This window comes from Triticum dicoccoides, chromosome 4B (assembly GCF_002162155.2).
Source record: "Triticum dicoccoides isolate Atlit2015 ecotype Zavitan chromosome 4B, WEW_v2.0, whole genome shotgun sequence".
Classification (NCBI taxonomy): Eukaryota; Viridiplantae; Streptophyta; class Magnoliopsida; order Poales; family Poaceae; genus Triticum; species Triticum dicoccoides.
In genome coordinates this window covers 265,923,332-265,938,686 of record NC_041387.1, presented here as the reverse complement: position 1 = coordinate 265,938,686, position 15,355 = coordinate 265,923,332, and the positions used below count along the sequence as shown (strand labels likewise).

Genomic DNA, 15,355 nt, shown 5'->3' with positions numbered 1-15,355 from the left:
TTGATCATTTGATGTTTAAGCGCATATGTTACATTGTGAGCAGACTTGCATTAAAGATGGACCTTTTACTCGAACACATACTTCTGAAGGAATTAATAGGGCTAGCGTGTCAGCTCCTTAATCCGAGTGCCCAAAGAAAGCTATTATGTCATGTAAATATGAACTAAGGGGGTATATCATTTCCATCTTTTTACAGACTGCAATGGAATCTACACGGCCAACTTGTATCTTGAAATGCTACTTGGTCTAATATCTCTACCAAATTTTAATTCCAAAATCAGTTCTAAATTGGAAAATTTTGTTGGTTCTCATTTTCTCTTAACTCACAGGGAAAGGCCATCTCACCATGAACATGATCTCTGCCAGGTTGTTTGGCTGTGAGTTTACTGATATGTCTTGTGTTAGCGATTCTGCTGATTATGAATTAATTTTATGGAGAAACTGTACAGTGCCTTGTTTCTAGCAAGCATCGGGTAATTGGTACAGCTGGGGCTTGAAAAACCTTAGGCTTTCGTAATTCAGACCTTTCTCAGCAACCACTTTGCTCAAACCAAAACATTTTCTAAGAATTGTTGAGTTCATTTTGAGTGTGTACAGATGATTTTGAGTTGGTGGTAAAAGTCTGGCAAGAATATTCCTCATCTGCATATTCACCCTTTTAGGCAAAGGATCGACTAAAGAAGAGGCGAGCAAAGGCCATCAAGGTTGACAAAGAAGGAGATTTGAAGCTTGAAGACTTGGATGATCCAACTGAAGAACCTGTAGAACAAGATAATACAACCAGCAAAAAGGTACACAGAGAAACGTTTCTGAGTTATCGAGTGATGAGGAACACTAGATTAGGAAAAAAAAATCGAATGTCAGATTTGTTTGGTTACTTCTAGATGCTTCTACTCTAGTGTAGTATTTCTTTTCTTTTCTACCCTACCTACTGTTTTCTAGAGTCTTCTAGTTGTGAGTAGCTATGAGTAGAATGGTGAAACTTAAATAATGTTTGATAGAGTATTCCAGCTATGAGTAGAAGTATGTGAAGGCATCCCAAAGCCCTATAAATAGAGGTCCTCGCCTCTACTTTGTACCCAGACTATGTACCCCACTACCTATAATAGAACTTGGTGTTCTTAGCTAAGATCTTGGAGTAGATCTTGTGCTCTAGGAGTTCTGGATTGAACTCCTGCTGCCATATTGGCTTACATTCGCCTCTAGAGCGATATCTACCGCAGCACGTTAAGTTGTTCCTTCAACACTTGTGCTGTACACATTGTAGCAGCAAGGTGGAGTTGCTCCTCCACAACCTTGTGCTGCTTCATCGAGTCACTTCTTTCTTTGTGATAGGATAGATCACACCCTTGGTTGGGGCTTTGAAGTTTCTTTTGCTGTATTTTCTTAGGAATTCATATCACCCTGTGTGTATATAAACACAAAATCATTGAGGCGTTACTTAGTATGCAAGCTTAAAATTCCAATTGAAGCGAATATAAAAGAACAAGTGATGCAGTTTCACATATTGGATTGGCACCCATATAGAACTTCATTAGCTCCTTGTGTGATTGACATGCATAGATGGATTTAACTTTAGGCGTATTGGTTGGGTTTGACTTGCATTTTACTCCCTCCGTTCCTAAATATTTGTCTTTTTAGAGATTTCAAATGGACTACCACATATGGATGTATATAGACATATTTTAGAGTGTAGATTCACTCATTTTGCTCCGTATGTAGTCACTTATTGAAATCTCTAGAAAGACAAATATTTAGGAACGGAGGGCGTAGTACATATTCTACTCCCTCCGTTCCTAAATATTTGTCTTTTTAGATATTCAAATGGACTACCACATACGGATGTATATAGACATATTTTAGAATGTACATTCACTCATTTTGCTTCGTATGTAGTCACTTGTTGAAAACTCTAGAAAGACAAATATTTAGGAACGGAGGGAGTACCAAAAAAATGCAAAGAGATGATCAAAACAAAATGAGCTGCATTATCTTACCCTTTCAATTTCAGTATCTTTGCCTGCACCAGTCCTTATCCTGCTTGATGCTATTTTGAATAAGTTGCCTTGCAATGTGCTGTATTGGAGATACTTATATTACATCATATTGCAACAATTGTAATAAGTAGCTGTGAAATAATAGATAATGATAATGTGCACTAACCAATTATTATATATTAGCCCCATGTTGTTTCCTTGAGGCTTTGTTAGATTCACCTAACTTTCTCAGCCTTGCTATGTGTGGGCTTCATTTGTTTAATTAACTACTAATATATTTCCAGAAAAAGGGCTCGCACAAGAAACCTCCAAAGTCACAGGATAATAATGGTGCGGATGGCGTTGTTCCCGAGAGTGGTCCTGTCGAAGATGAGGAGCATATTGCTTCTCTGAGGCCTAAAAGATCAAAGAGACTAGTGAGGAGCACGGGTGAGGATAAGGAACCCATTGCTGCTTGTGATGTTGAGAAACCTGCAGATGCAGCTGAAAACAATGACAACAATGATGCAGAAGAGTTGCAATCCCAGACTCCTTCAGCCTAGTTGACCTACTGGGTTGACCTGATGAAAACATAAGATGCGAATGGCAAGACTCTAATTTGTGGTGTTGAGTAGGAGCATCAAAGATGGCACCCATTGGAGGAGCTCTGGATCTGCTTAAGGTGTTACGCAGTTCAATAAGTATTTTAACTGTGCTGTGCAGCTTCTTTTCAGAAGCCTGGGACCGCAACTTGGGTGCAGTTGCAGTGAGCTGAGCCCAATGATGGCTGTTACTGCCAGCCCTTATCCCTGCTGTTGGCGATGCTCGCTCTAGCCATTTTGTAAATAAGCATTAGCAATGTTCCGTCACATATAGGAATAATTTTGCTGTGTAAAGAGAGTAGTGATGTAGAGTTTTGTTAGGCTAAAAATGAACATGGCAGGAAATATCTGCTGTGCTTCCGAGTTGGAAACATCTATCACTTAATTTATGACTTTATTTAGTCCGTCCAATAGATGTTAAGTGTGTCTATTACTCCCTCCGTTTCGAAAATTAACAGTGAGATGCCAGGGGTTTGCCAAATCACTTGTTTGATTGTGTACTTAATTTATACGAGTGAAATATATTACTCCCTCCAATTCATATTACTTGTCTTAGATTTGTGTAGGTATGGATGTATTTAATGTTAGATAGATCATACTACTCTCTCTGATTCATATTACCTGTTTTAGATTCGTCTAATGTATTAGTGTTAGTAATACGAATCGAAGGGAGGAGTTCAAGTCCAGCGTTGATAGCTTAGAGCATCTCCAGCTGCACCCCTAACAAGACCCCCAAGGCGTCTTTTTTTCCCATTGGTGTAAAAAAATTTGCCCACTCGTGCCCTCCGCATGCCAAATTCCGCCGGTTCAAGCCATTTTTTGGCCCGGCGATCCTAAGTTGGACCCAACGCAGTGGGGGGGCACTTAGGGCTACGGTGGAAGAAAAAGTGGCGCGTGGACCACCACTGTCAGGCGAGAAACGTCTTTTCCCCACCCGGATTGGACTATGCACGGCAGAACGCCACTTCCCCTTTCGCCACCATGCCGATACCCGCGCCACCCCTCCGCCCACAACCGCTAGAAAGGCCATTCCCCCGCTAGAAAGGCCATTCCCCCGCTGAAAAGAGAGGGTTTCACCGCGACAGCCTCCATTCCGCTCCTGGCCGAGCTTTCCAGGACTCCGACCACGCCTGCAAAGTGTTTGACGATGGACTCCGACGACGAGGAGGTGTTCGCGGCTCTGATGAAGAAGGAAGCCGGGGCCGACACCGACGACAAAGAGCACCTCATGATCCTCGCCGCTCTGGCTTACTTTGTTGAACTATTTAATTTGTATTGATTTTTGTGATGAACTGTGATAAAAATTATTTTTGTTGAATTTGTGCTGAATCTAAGTTGGAATTCGGCGGCTGTGGAGTGAACTTGGGGGTGGCTGGAGATTCTCTTGTGCACACTGGCTATGGAGGGAGGGTTAAAAAACGGCAGGCAGACGTGAGGCCAACAGCACAAAACATTGTCAAGAATTCTGCAACTCTTCAAACAAGCAAACGATGATAGGACTTGTATTACAAGCATTCAGCGCATATATGAGTAAATTGATACTTCAGTTGGTCATACACAATCAAAATCGCAACTCAGTCTTCAAAACAACCGGAGACTCAGGACATAGATCTTTAACAACTAGCGAAAACATCATACAGGAATACGTTGTCCTTCTCATATCAAACATATTATTTGGATAAGACGGTGCTCGAAATTGAACATGGCGCACAACCCCAGAAACGTACAGCATGCAGAGGAACTGTTTAAAAACTTGAACAAGTAGAGGACCAAGTCCTTTGCTCATTTGGCTTTGGGGTGCGAGGCGATGAAGTCCACTGCAGCTTTAATGGAGTCAATTTTGTCAGCTTCATTGTCAGGTATCTCAGAGCCAAATTCCTCTTCCAAGGACATAACAACCTCTACTGCATCCAAACTGTCTAGGCCAAGATCATCCTTGAAGTGGGCATCTGCTTTCACCTACAGGACAATGCAAAGAAACCGATTAATGATTTCAAACGCTACAAAACTCATCACAAGGAGCTAAAACCACTCCGCAATTCAGTCCACCCAACCAAAGCAAAACAGAAACAAATCACCATGCCCAAACGCTGAAACTGCAGCATTTTACCTCTGCTGTGCTGTAAACTGCAGTAGCACAATTGTGCAGGCCAAAGACTCAGAATGCAAGCAAATGCAAGCTAGCTAGCGCAGTTTTTCTTCTGAAAATTAGATGGTTCACAGCACGGAAAATTGGGATGCTATGAATGGTTTTCTGTTCGCACCATTTTTGCTAATTTACTATGTGTAGCGAAACATATTATTCATTTGAAATCCAATCACTTTACATGACCTAGTTCGACTTAGGTCACAGAGAACACCAGCTACCATGTATAACCAATCTTTGCACAAAAGATAAGCTACCGTGCATAAAAAAACGAAAATGCTATTGTGCTGACGTTCCCTGGGAGGGCATGGCAAAACAAATTATTTTCATGGCAATTCATGTTGTTGCGAGGATGGCAAATTTCTTCAGCAAGCACGCCCTATGTGTGACTAACTAGTGTTTTGTACAACTCAAGTCAAAATAGGAGGCACAGTGAGCAATTAACTCTAAACAGTAATCACCAGATTTCTAAAAGATGTTCTGGATCTGGAAATCAGCTGATCAGTTACCAAATACTCCCTCCGTTCCAAAATAGATGACTCAATTTTGTACTAACTTTAGTATAAAATTGGGTCATCTATTTTGGAACGGAGGGAGTATTAATGAGCTAAAGCAGAAAGATTGCCCATGCGAATCAACAGAAGCATAGTGTTGACAATAACGCACTAATAAAAAGGCACACATGTTATGTCATCGAACTGACAATCTAAAACCACTCATGAATGATTCCTCGGGCATTCTGGCTTCGCAAAGCTCCGCCAGTGGTTCCTCCCCGTATCAAATCCATACAAACTCAGATGCATACACATGCCGCAAATATATATACAATAATTAAAGTGACTAAGCTAGAGCTTCTCCTGAGCATCCATAGTGTTGGGCGTTGGCTCTCCCTGCGTTGACACGTGTACAAGTTTGATTTTTCTGTTTTTGATTATTTGTTACTGCTTTTGGAATTTACTGCCGAAGGTCTTCGTTTTCCACGTGTTCGGTGTTCTCCGGAAGGACCCCGACTCTTCGTTGAAAATATCCAGTCTTTCCTTCTAGGCTCTCCCCTCCTACATATGTTTCCTCTCAATCTCTACCACTGCATGTGAAAAATCCTCCTCCATTGTCGCGTCCATCTGTCGCGCGCCTGCCACCACTGTTCCCTGCCACCATCTGCCGCCGGCTTGTTGGCGGCGGCTCTCCACGCCCATGGCCCCTCCCTCTGTTCTCTTGAAGACAGCGGCAGCGCTGTGTCCGCATCATCCGCGACCTTCCTTGGCAAGCGACGTCCGCCTCCAGTTTGCCCCTTCCTCCCGGTGTACCAAGCCGCACATCGACACGCCCATGTCCGCACACGTTGTGTGTGCTCTGGCCCATGTTCTACCCAGGGGTGCCTCCTGCTCTGGAGTAGGCTGCTGCCACGTTCCCTCCAAATGGTTGCATCCGTGCACTCGGAGACGATGACTCCGTATTTTTTGGAAGTGGATCCTCTAACATCCTCAAGGGATGTCACGAAGCTACAGTAAAATGCATGTGTAAAACGAAGAAGGGATGTCAGGGTTACTGTGGCAACCACTGTGCGGATTTACTGTAGCATGTACAAAAATAAATCAAAAATCATTTTATTGCACCATAATTTTGTTTGTATGTAATTTTTGTAAATGTATAGAGTAGATTTGTAATTTACAAATTAATTATAATTATTTTAGGCTTAATCATATGAATGTGAAGGAGGGATGTCACGGTTACTGTAGCTTACGTGACATCCCTTGAGGATGTTAGAGGATCCGGTTCCGTATTCCGTATTTTTTCTCATGCTATGTGTGGTGAATTTTGATCAATCTTGGCTGACTTGCTGCAGAATTTCATATCTGTGAAGTTGTCATGTACTTGGGTTTTTTGGCATGTATGATCTTTTGAAGATGGTCGTTACATGCATAGCAATTTGATTTTGTTTTTGTGTTACTGATTAGTTGATCCATTTAGTTCGGAACCTAAACTAGTTTTCATTAGAAACATTCACAAATTAGTGTGGTTAATAGAAATGGGAAGTTAGAAACACTATATGCTACCACATAATATATAGTTGATTGTTTGGTTGCAAATCTACCTCATACATATAAATTGATTGGTTTGGCATAATCTTTAAGAAAAAGTAATCCATTGCTGACAGTTTGTTCCAAAATGGATTGTTCTGACTTTGCAATTCTCTATAACTAGAATGGCATGTTTTCTTATGCTAATTTTTCATGTGTTTCTTGCAGGGTTGAGGAGTACTTGACTCAGGTATGCATCAAGAGATTGGAGTTAGCCACAAGAACTTGAAATTGATTCTAACAAGGCTGATGCACCCTACAGCATGGTGAATGCACCTACACACACCATCCAGGCTATTGAATTCTCTAAAAAGATAACTTGTTCCCAAGAACCTGGTTAAAGTGGTACGTGTAGTCTGCTAAAGTGTTTGTCAATATATCAGTTATATGAAAATAGACGTGTCGTGATTAGGTAAATACATCAGTTATTTATAGTTTTAGACTCTTGCTATCATGCATGTCTCTGTAAGATCACTAGCATAATCTGTCCTAATCATTTCATTGTTGCCATTATCTGTTGTTTGTTCACGAAGATAGATCCCTTTTTGCAAGCTGACCAATACAAATTAATGGTAATAATCATGGTTGATTTACGCTGTTAGATCAAATGTTTGAGAAATTGTTCCCTATATCCAAAAATATTCTGTTTGTTACTACCCCTTTAATATTCAGTGTATTGATTCCCTTCAGGTGTGTTCAGATCTATGTCAATTGGAGATTTCACAAGGAATTAATGAATTTCAGGATCGACTGAGCACGGAGTGACGCAGAGAGGGCAACAAGGCATACGAAGCAACAACAAGCTACCAAGCTAGCATACACATGAGATATGGGTTTGATTTGTGAGTGATTCGACATGTATTGTCCTTCATATTGTGCAGTGAGTAAGGTACAACTAATTCCTTATGGTAGTTGGGAGCCCAAAGGTAGTTCCGACAACAGACATGAGGTAGGAGACCGATCCCACGGTCTTCCCCGCTGCCCAATGTTGGTGTGCTATTTCAGATCAATACCTTCATATAGCAGCAATATGAAAATATCTAAACATGCTGTTTCAGATATTGGTGCTAGCAAGCGTAGGTATCTGTATTATCAATAGTTGCATCTGTACTTTGTATAATTAGTCAATATTTTCATATTTTGGTTATATCAATATGGTGAAGAAAGCATGTTGTTTTATGAAAATTAGATAGCTGCTTTTGCACTTCATATCTAAGGGTGTTGTTTGAGTGCTAATAGTTTTACACTTTTACTAACTATATATTCCTTTGACATTTCATATAGACCTATCTGAGCCAATATTCTAAGCCTCATACCATTCGATTAATTAGACAATATATTTGTCGTAAGTCGTAACTGTCCTGCTTGATTACTAATTTCAGATTTGTTCTTCCTTACTGTGGGGGGCATATCTATGTTCTAAGAAACATTGGTGTACATGGTAGTTATTTCTTGACATGGCTATTATCTCTAGATTTTGGTTCTATGGTACATAACGAATTAGCTTCTTGGTCTACATAACTAACTTGCCGAGGGTTTTGGCTGTGTATGTCGTTTAAGGTGTATGCTGCAATCATTGTGAGCATTGTGTCTACTAACATTGTCAAGAGGGCTTGCTGATTACTGGTTGTTTGAGCCACCAGCGGCCTGAGCTATTCTCTTTTGTGCTACTGGATACTCATTTATCTACAAAGATAGTACTCGAGAGTAAAGATCTCAGAGATTTTATTTCCCATTGCCTCTGTCTGAGCACTGAGTAGTCGTCCTCTTCACCTTGGCTAATTCTGTACTGATATAGAGCAAGATCTCTGGACGTATCAACTGAATTCCATTCACCTGGATACTCTTCTACCTTGCAGGTGTATCAAATTTTGCACTCTGGCAGTCTTGAAACCCCTCCTAGGCTCCTACTTTTAAATGGAAAAAGAAAATCTTGCTGTCACAGCAAGCATCAATTTTTTTCTGGCCACAACTAAGACAAATCCAAGAGCACTCTTACTCACGTGTCATGTGTGGTCTTCAGACAATTGGAACAAGGGATCACCTCTGTTTCAATTGGTAGTTTGCAAAGTCGTCCTAGTTATGCCTTGGCATTAATCTGGGACATGCTTTTTTTTATTGTTTTTAAGGGACTGCTTTTTTGGATAATATTTCAAACTCTTAGGCAAGCGATCAGTAATTTTTTTTTATGGAGATGATCACTCACTGTTTTTTCCTTGCTATGCTTGCAATAGGAAAACCACCTACTTTTTTCTCCAAGAATAAAGCAAAAACTACGGATGGATGGATCTGTCAGTCATTGATTGGGTTTCTACAACATAAACAAGTGAAATTTGCTGCTTTCATGCAACGGATCTTATGTGCTCTAAGAAGTTCAAGTTGGAAAAAAATAGAACCATATAGCTTTCTTCTGTGGTGGATGCAGAATGGAAGAGCAGGAGTGAAATTGCAATCAGAAGCTTGGAAAATTCAACAAGATTCTGGGCAGGCATCATCAAACAGTGGAAATCTCTTCTCTCCCAACAAACAAATAAAAACACACGCACGCCCAGCTCGCTCTCAAATCCAGTACCACCTATTCTCTCCTTGGAATAATAAATAATATAGATGTAGGCACGAGTTTCTGCATGGGCGGCGTGCCGCCGCGCATCCGCCTGCTAGTAATACCTGTTGTTGCCGCTCTCTCTCACGCCGGACTGGAGGTAGACGAAGCACTTTTTCTGGCGACAAACGCCTGGGCAACTGACCCTTGCTATTCTTTAGCTGGACTAACCACTGCGCCAACAAACACAACACAGCCCAGCCGGCTTTGTAGCCTGGGCAGCAACGTAGCGCCCACGTATCCATGCGCACGTACGCACTCAGTAGAGCGCTTTCCCCGGCCACGCGCACGACGCACACTACACGCAGGACGCAACCTGCCCCACAGATCGCTGCTAACTGCCTAGCTACAGCACACACACACTACACACGTACGCCACACACGCACACACACCACGCTTCCGCTGCGCCCCGCGCGCACCCGACCGCACTAGTGCGCCCCGCACGTCCCGCGCGCACCCGACGCGCCCGACCACACCAGACGCCGTGGCTTATTCCAACACACACACCCTAAGCCACGGCCTAGAGGAGTCTGTCGTGGTCGACGTTGGCGTCGGCCAGGAGAGCCTGCTCCGCCGCCGGTCCTTTCCGCAGCTGCGGGCACTCGCGCCAGAAGTGCCCATGCTCCCCGCGTTTGTGCTCGCCGTTGCCCGACGATGTGCTCGCTGCGCCGTCGCCGTCTTGGTCGCCGAAGCCGCGTCCGCCTCGCCGTCGCTCCCGAGCCGCCCACTGTGCCGCCGCCGTCATCAGCTGCCCGTCCGCGTGCTCGCCGCCGGCCCGTGCGCGCCGCCGCGTCCTTTCCTCGAACGCCTTGAGCCGTCCGAGCGCCTCCTCGTACGCCATCTCCTCCACGTTGCAGAACTGCTCTATGCCGACGACCGCGGCATACAGCCGGTCCGGCACGGTGTCGAGTAGCTTCTTCACCACGGCGCTGTCGTCGAGCGTCAACCCGAGCATCGCGTACCTCGCCGCCATGCCGCTGACCTTCCCGGCGTACTCGTCCAGCTCGTCGCCGTCGTCCATCCGTAGGCGATCGAACTTGCCGCGCAGCGCCCCAAGCCTCGCTGCCCGCACCTGATCGGCGCCGACAAAGCAAACCTTGAGGGAGTCCCATACCTCCTTTGCGGTTGGCTTCGTCGCTACCTGCATCAGCAAGTCCTCCGACAGTGAGCCCAGCATCATGGCCCACGCCGTCTTGCTCTTCCCGGCGTCGACTGCCTTGCCCTCCGCCGGAGCCACTGCACTCCACAGCCCCTGGACGTCAAGGATAGCCTCCGACTTGATCGCCCAGGCGGTGTAGTTCGTCGTTGTCAGCGGCGGCGGCTGCAACGCCATCGCCCCGCCACCACCGCCGTGAGGGACGACCGCCATGGCCGCCGGTGATCGCCTCGAACCGTAGCTCTGAATACCAAATGTTGGGGCTGCCCTCCAACGACGAACCCCGAGCTCAGGCCGTAGACGTAGACACAAAGACAACATACATGAGTGAGCACAGACTCTTGCGGCGACGAACGCCCTGGCCGCCGAACGGCATGTATGTTGGCTCTTATTTCACTCCGCGTGCCGGTGTGGTATGTGCCATCGCGCCAAGTGAAATAAGAGCCAACATACAGGCCGTTCGTCGCCACAAGAGTCTGTGCTCACTCATGTATGTTGTCTCTATGTCTACGGCCTGAGCTCGGCGTTCGTCGTCGGAGGGCTAGTTCGGTGTGTGTCGCCGGAGGGCAGCCCCAACAATACCTATAAGGCTAAGCTGGATTGCTTAATACGAGGAGATCTATCTAACGAACAGCGTGCAACATTTGAAACAACGCAGATCAATGTTGCTTCCTCCCAACGAAAGAAAATCTAAGAAATGCTAAAGAAAAGGGAACACTAGCAAGAAAGGGAGGGCTTGGAGGGGGACCTTGGATGGGTCGTCGATCTTCTGGAAGTTCTTGACGACCTTGATGGTGCGCTCGGTGACCTCGTCCTTGTCCAGGAACGACCCCTTGGCGTCCTCTGACGACATCCACCGCCGCCCCGACAGGGCCCCCTGCAGCGCCGCTGCCGGCCTGAGGGCCACCGACGACGCGGGGGCCGCGGCCAAGCGGAGGTGCCGTAGCACCAGGTTCCTCGCCGCCGCCGCCATTTGGGTGGGATGGGTGCTTAGCTCAGGGAGGGGAGAGGGGATCGGAGGAAAGCGTGATGCGTTGCGGCGGCGGGGCGAGAGTTTTCTGGGCTGGGGTGGAGTGGGGGAAGAGGAGAGCGGCAGGGTTTTAGGCCAATTGGGCTCTAGGTTTGTTCCCGGTGTATCCTACTACTCTTTTTTTAACATCAGTACATACACAAGCTTTTGTCTCAAAAAAAAAATCAGTACATACACAAGCGCTCATATACACACACATACATTCACCCCTATAAACGCACACACGCACACCCTACCCCTATGAGCACCTCCGAAAGACTGAACCGGCATATCATCTTGAGATTTACGAAGTCACCGTAGGTGCCTCGTCGTCGACAAGAACGTCTCCTCCCACTGAATGCGCATCGCCAGAAATCCTAAAATAAATCCAATAATAAATGCGAGCACCAGGATTTGAACTCTGATGGGCTGAGAATACCACATTCCCTCTAACCATCCAATCATAGGTTGATTCGCTGTATCCTACTACTCTGGGTCGTTGGACTTTCTTCTTCTTAGGGCGTGGTTAGCGAGTGAGGGCACCCTATTTGGTAAATCCTATCTGCCGCATTCTGTGGTAGATTGTTTTAGGTTCGCACAGGGCGAGGCACCGAGCGACATGAGCCGGCCCGATTATTAGTAAAGAACACGGCGGTTCGGGGAACGTTCTGGGAGGTTTCAGTTGGGTTTTCTGTTTTTACGAATCTTCTAGAAGGTAAGGAAAGGTTCCTGAACCGGTTTATGTCTTTTTCGATTTTCATTTTTTCCTACTTCATTTTTTTATTTCCTCCCTTTTTTCTTTTTTTTTCTTTTTTGTTTTTTCTTTGTTTCTTATTCTCTTTTCTTTTCTGTTTTTGAATTTATTTTTATTTTTCAACATGCTCAGAAATTTTAAAAATGTTTGTGTATTTATTTTTTGTTCATTTTTCTAAAATGTTCCCGTTTCCAAATTTTGTCCAAAATTTTAACAGAATTAGAATTTTGAAAATTGTTCGCACTTCACGAAAAATGTTCAAAAAATCAAAAGAGTTTAAAATTTCAGTTTCTAGAAATGTTCACATTTTAATTTTTGTTCACAAAGTCAGATAATGTTCGAGAATTTCAAAAGATGTTCTCACATTCAATATCCGCAAATTCAAAAAATGCTCATGCTTTCAAAATTTGTTCGCAAATTCAAGATAAATTCCGGGGATTTAAAAAAATGTTGGCCTTTGAATTTTGTTCACAAATTTTAAAAATGTCGGGAATTTCACTTTCAAATTGTTCAAAAAATATCATGTTTTCAAAATGTGTTCCAAATTAAAAAAAATCAGGGAATTTTAAAAAAAACTCCTTTGAATTTTTGTTCACAAACTATTTTTTTAGAGAATTTCACATTCCAAGTTGTTCACAAAAAAATTCATGTTTTCAAACTGTGTTCGTGAATTCGGAAATTGTTCAAGGAATTTCAAAAAATGTTAGTAATGATGGTGGCTAGCGACGTTCGTCAGTAGCAAGAGGTTCTCGGTTCGATCGCTGACATAGACTTGTGTTTATGGGAATTTGTTCTATGTGATGTTTTAATTTTTGCGCTGCTGTTTACCTCTTTAAATGTCATGGTGCTAATATGACACGAGAACTTGCGTGTCTCAGTGGCTACTGGCTTGCATACTGCATAACCCACCTTGAGGTCACGTGTTCGAATCCTAGCACCAGCCCCTCGTTTTTTCACGGCGCTAACACTATGCGTCTGTGCCAACTTGTGTCACGCCCAACTGAGTTGCCCTGTGCGAACCATCGACTCTTTGCCGCAATGAGCGCGAATAGAAGCCACCCCTATTGCTCGCCTTCAACGAGAGGGGAGAAACCCCTCGTTGAAGGGGGGACCTAGATGGGTCGGCCCACCAGCACGGGAGGCCACAACCTGCTTTTTTCTTTCTTGTTTGTTTTTTTACTTCTATTTATATTTTAAAATGTTTTAAATGTATATATTATAAAAAAACTCTATTAAAACATTTGAAAAAATGTTGAATAATTATTTGAAAAATGTTGAAGAAGTATTTGAAAATTGTTGAATAGGTATTTGAAAAAAGTTGACGAGGCATTTGAAAAATGTTGAAGAGGTATTTTAAAAAATGTTGATCATGTATATAAAAATGTTAATCAAGCATTTAAAAAAAATGTTGAACAAGGCTATTTTTTCCATTCATTACCTTTGAGGATCAGTCGTGGTCTTCTAGACTCTACCAAGAGTCTGGAGAAAAATGTTGAACAAGTATTTGAAAAATATTGGACAAGTATTTGAAAAAATGTTGATCATGTATATAAAATTGTTGAACAAGTATTTGAATAATGTTGAACAAGTATTTGAAAAATGTTGATCATGTATCTAAAAATGTGGTACAAGTATTTGAAAAATGTCGAACAAGTATTTAGAAAAAATATTGATCATGTATATGAAAATGGTGAACAAGTATGTTGAACAAGTACTTTAAATATGTTAATAAATTATTTGAAAAAAGTTGAACAAGTATTTGAAAAAAATAAAAAATGAAGAAACAAAATGCAAAAGTGAATGGGAAAGAATGAAAGAAAAACAGAGAAGAAGAAGAAAAAAACCCAAAGAGAAAAAAAAATCCTGAAGAAAACTACTCGTGTAGTTTTAAGTAAGGCACACCCCTAGTAATATCCACAAAACGAGCTTGGGCGGGGTTGCTAGCTCGTCACACGATCCTTGCAAATCCTAGTTTCTTTTTACGACTACAACTGCGTTTTCGATCGCTTAAGGCGATAAATAGTGCCGCCCTCGATCCCTGCACGCCCTTCTGGTTCGGCCCATATGGTGAGCGACGTGCCCTTTCGTTTTTTGAGATTTCGAATAAATTCTGATTTTCAGAAAATGTTCATCGAATTCAAAAACAGTTCTTGAATTAAAGATGTTCTTGCAAAGGCGATAAATAGTCACCACGCTTGTTGGAGGGGAGCCCTCAATCCCCTCCGTGGCCTTCTGGGCCAGCCCATGTGGGGCGCGACCGCACGACGTGCCACCTCTTTTCGAGATTTCAAATAAAATCTGATTTTTAGAAAAGGTTCACAGATTCAGAAAAATGTTCACCAAATTCAAAAGCAGTTCTTGAATTAAAAAATGACCGTGAATTCAAAAGAATAAACATTTTTTGAGTTTTGATGAACCTTTTTTTGTTGAATTTTTTGTGAGCATTTTTAAATAATGATGAACATTATCTGGTATCTGATGAACAAAATTTGAATCCGATGAACATTTTTCGAACCTGATGAACAAAATTTGTATTCTAGAATTTTTTTTTTGAAAAAGAGGGATGAACAAGTTTTGAATTCGATGAAGAAATTTTGAATTTGGTGAACATTTTTTGAAAATCAATGAACAATTTTTGTATTTGATGCATATTTTTGATTCGGTGAACAGATTTCGAATTTGATGAACATTTTTTAAATCCAAGGAACAAAAATTAAATTCAATGTTTTTTTTTGAATTTGATGAACAAAAAAAAGTTTGCGGATTTGAAAAGAAAATACACAAAAGGGTGAAAAAGCAAAGAAGAAAAAAGCAAACAAAAAAGAAAAAAAGAAAAGAAAAGAAAAAAGAAAAAGAAAAAGGAGACCCCCCCCCTCGCTACGTTGATCGATGACGCCCTACGCACCGAATAGGAAGCCCTCGCTAGAGGCCTCATGAAAACCTTAAAAAAATGTCTCAAAAAACCTACAGAAAATGTCTCAAAAAAACCTACATAAAGAAGTCCAACATTTTTTTATATCACCGTTGT

The 15,355-nt window shown here is 42.7% G+C and overlaps 2 protein-coding genes across 2 annotated transcripts in view; one reads left to right on the top strand and one right to left on the bottom strand.

Annotated features, from left to right (window-relative positions):
* LOC119295945 (chromatin-remodeling ATPase INO80-like) overlaps positions 1–3,029 on the top strand; it is a 15,251-nt gene extending 12,222 nt beyond the window's left edge. Inside the window, exons 21-22 of the mRNA XM_037574371.1 lie at positions 663–791; positions 2,282–3,029. Of these exons, the coding sequence (XP_037430268.1) occupies positions 663–791; positions 2,282–2,539 (387 nt within the window). The 3' untranslated portion in view covers positions 2,540–3,029. The remainder of the gene's footprint in view (positions 1–662; positions 792–2,281) is intronic.
* A 1,023-nt stretch (positions 3,030–4,052) lies between these two features.
* Positions 4,053–11,671, bottom strand: LOC119295944 (acyl carrier protein 2, mitochondrial-like). The gene is made up of 2 exons (XM_037574370.1): positions 11,313–11,671; positions 4,053–4,537 (listed from the first exon to the last, which is right to left on the bottom strand). Exons 1-2 carry the CDS (start codon positions 11,535–11,537, stop codon positions 4,361–4,363), a joined length of 402 nt encoding a protein of 133 aa, XP_037430267.1. The 5' UTR covers positions 11,538–11,671; the 3' UTR covers positions 4,053–4,360.
* Between the last annotated feature and the right edge of the window lie 3,684 nt (positions 11,672–15,355).

What these genes read in the sequence shown, in the direction of transcription:
- LOC119295944 (XM_037574370.1), bottom strand. Translation starts at nt 11,537, where the DNA reads ATGGCGGCGGCGGCGAGGAACCTGGTGCTACGGCACCTCCGCTTGGCC. An exon ending in AGATCGACGACCCATCCAAG is followed by an intron (nt 4,538 to 11,312) that starts GTCCCCCTCCAA and finishes ATTGTCCTGTAG; the next exon opens with GTGAAAGCAGATGCCCACTT.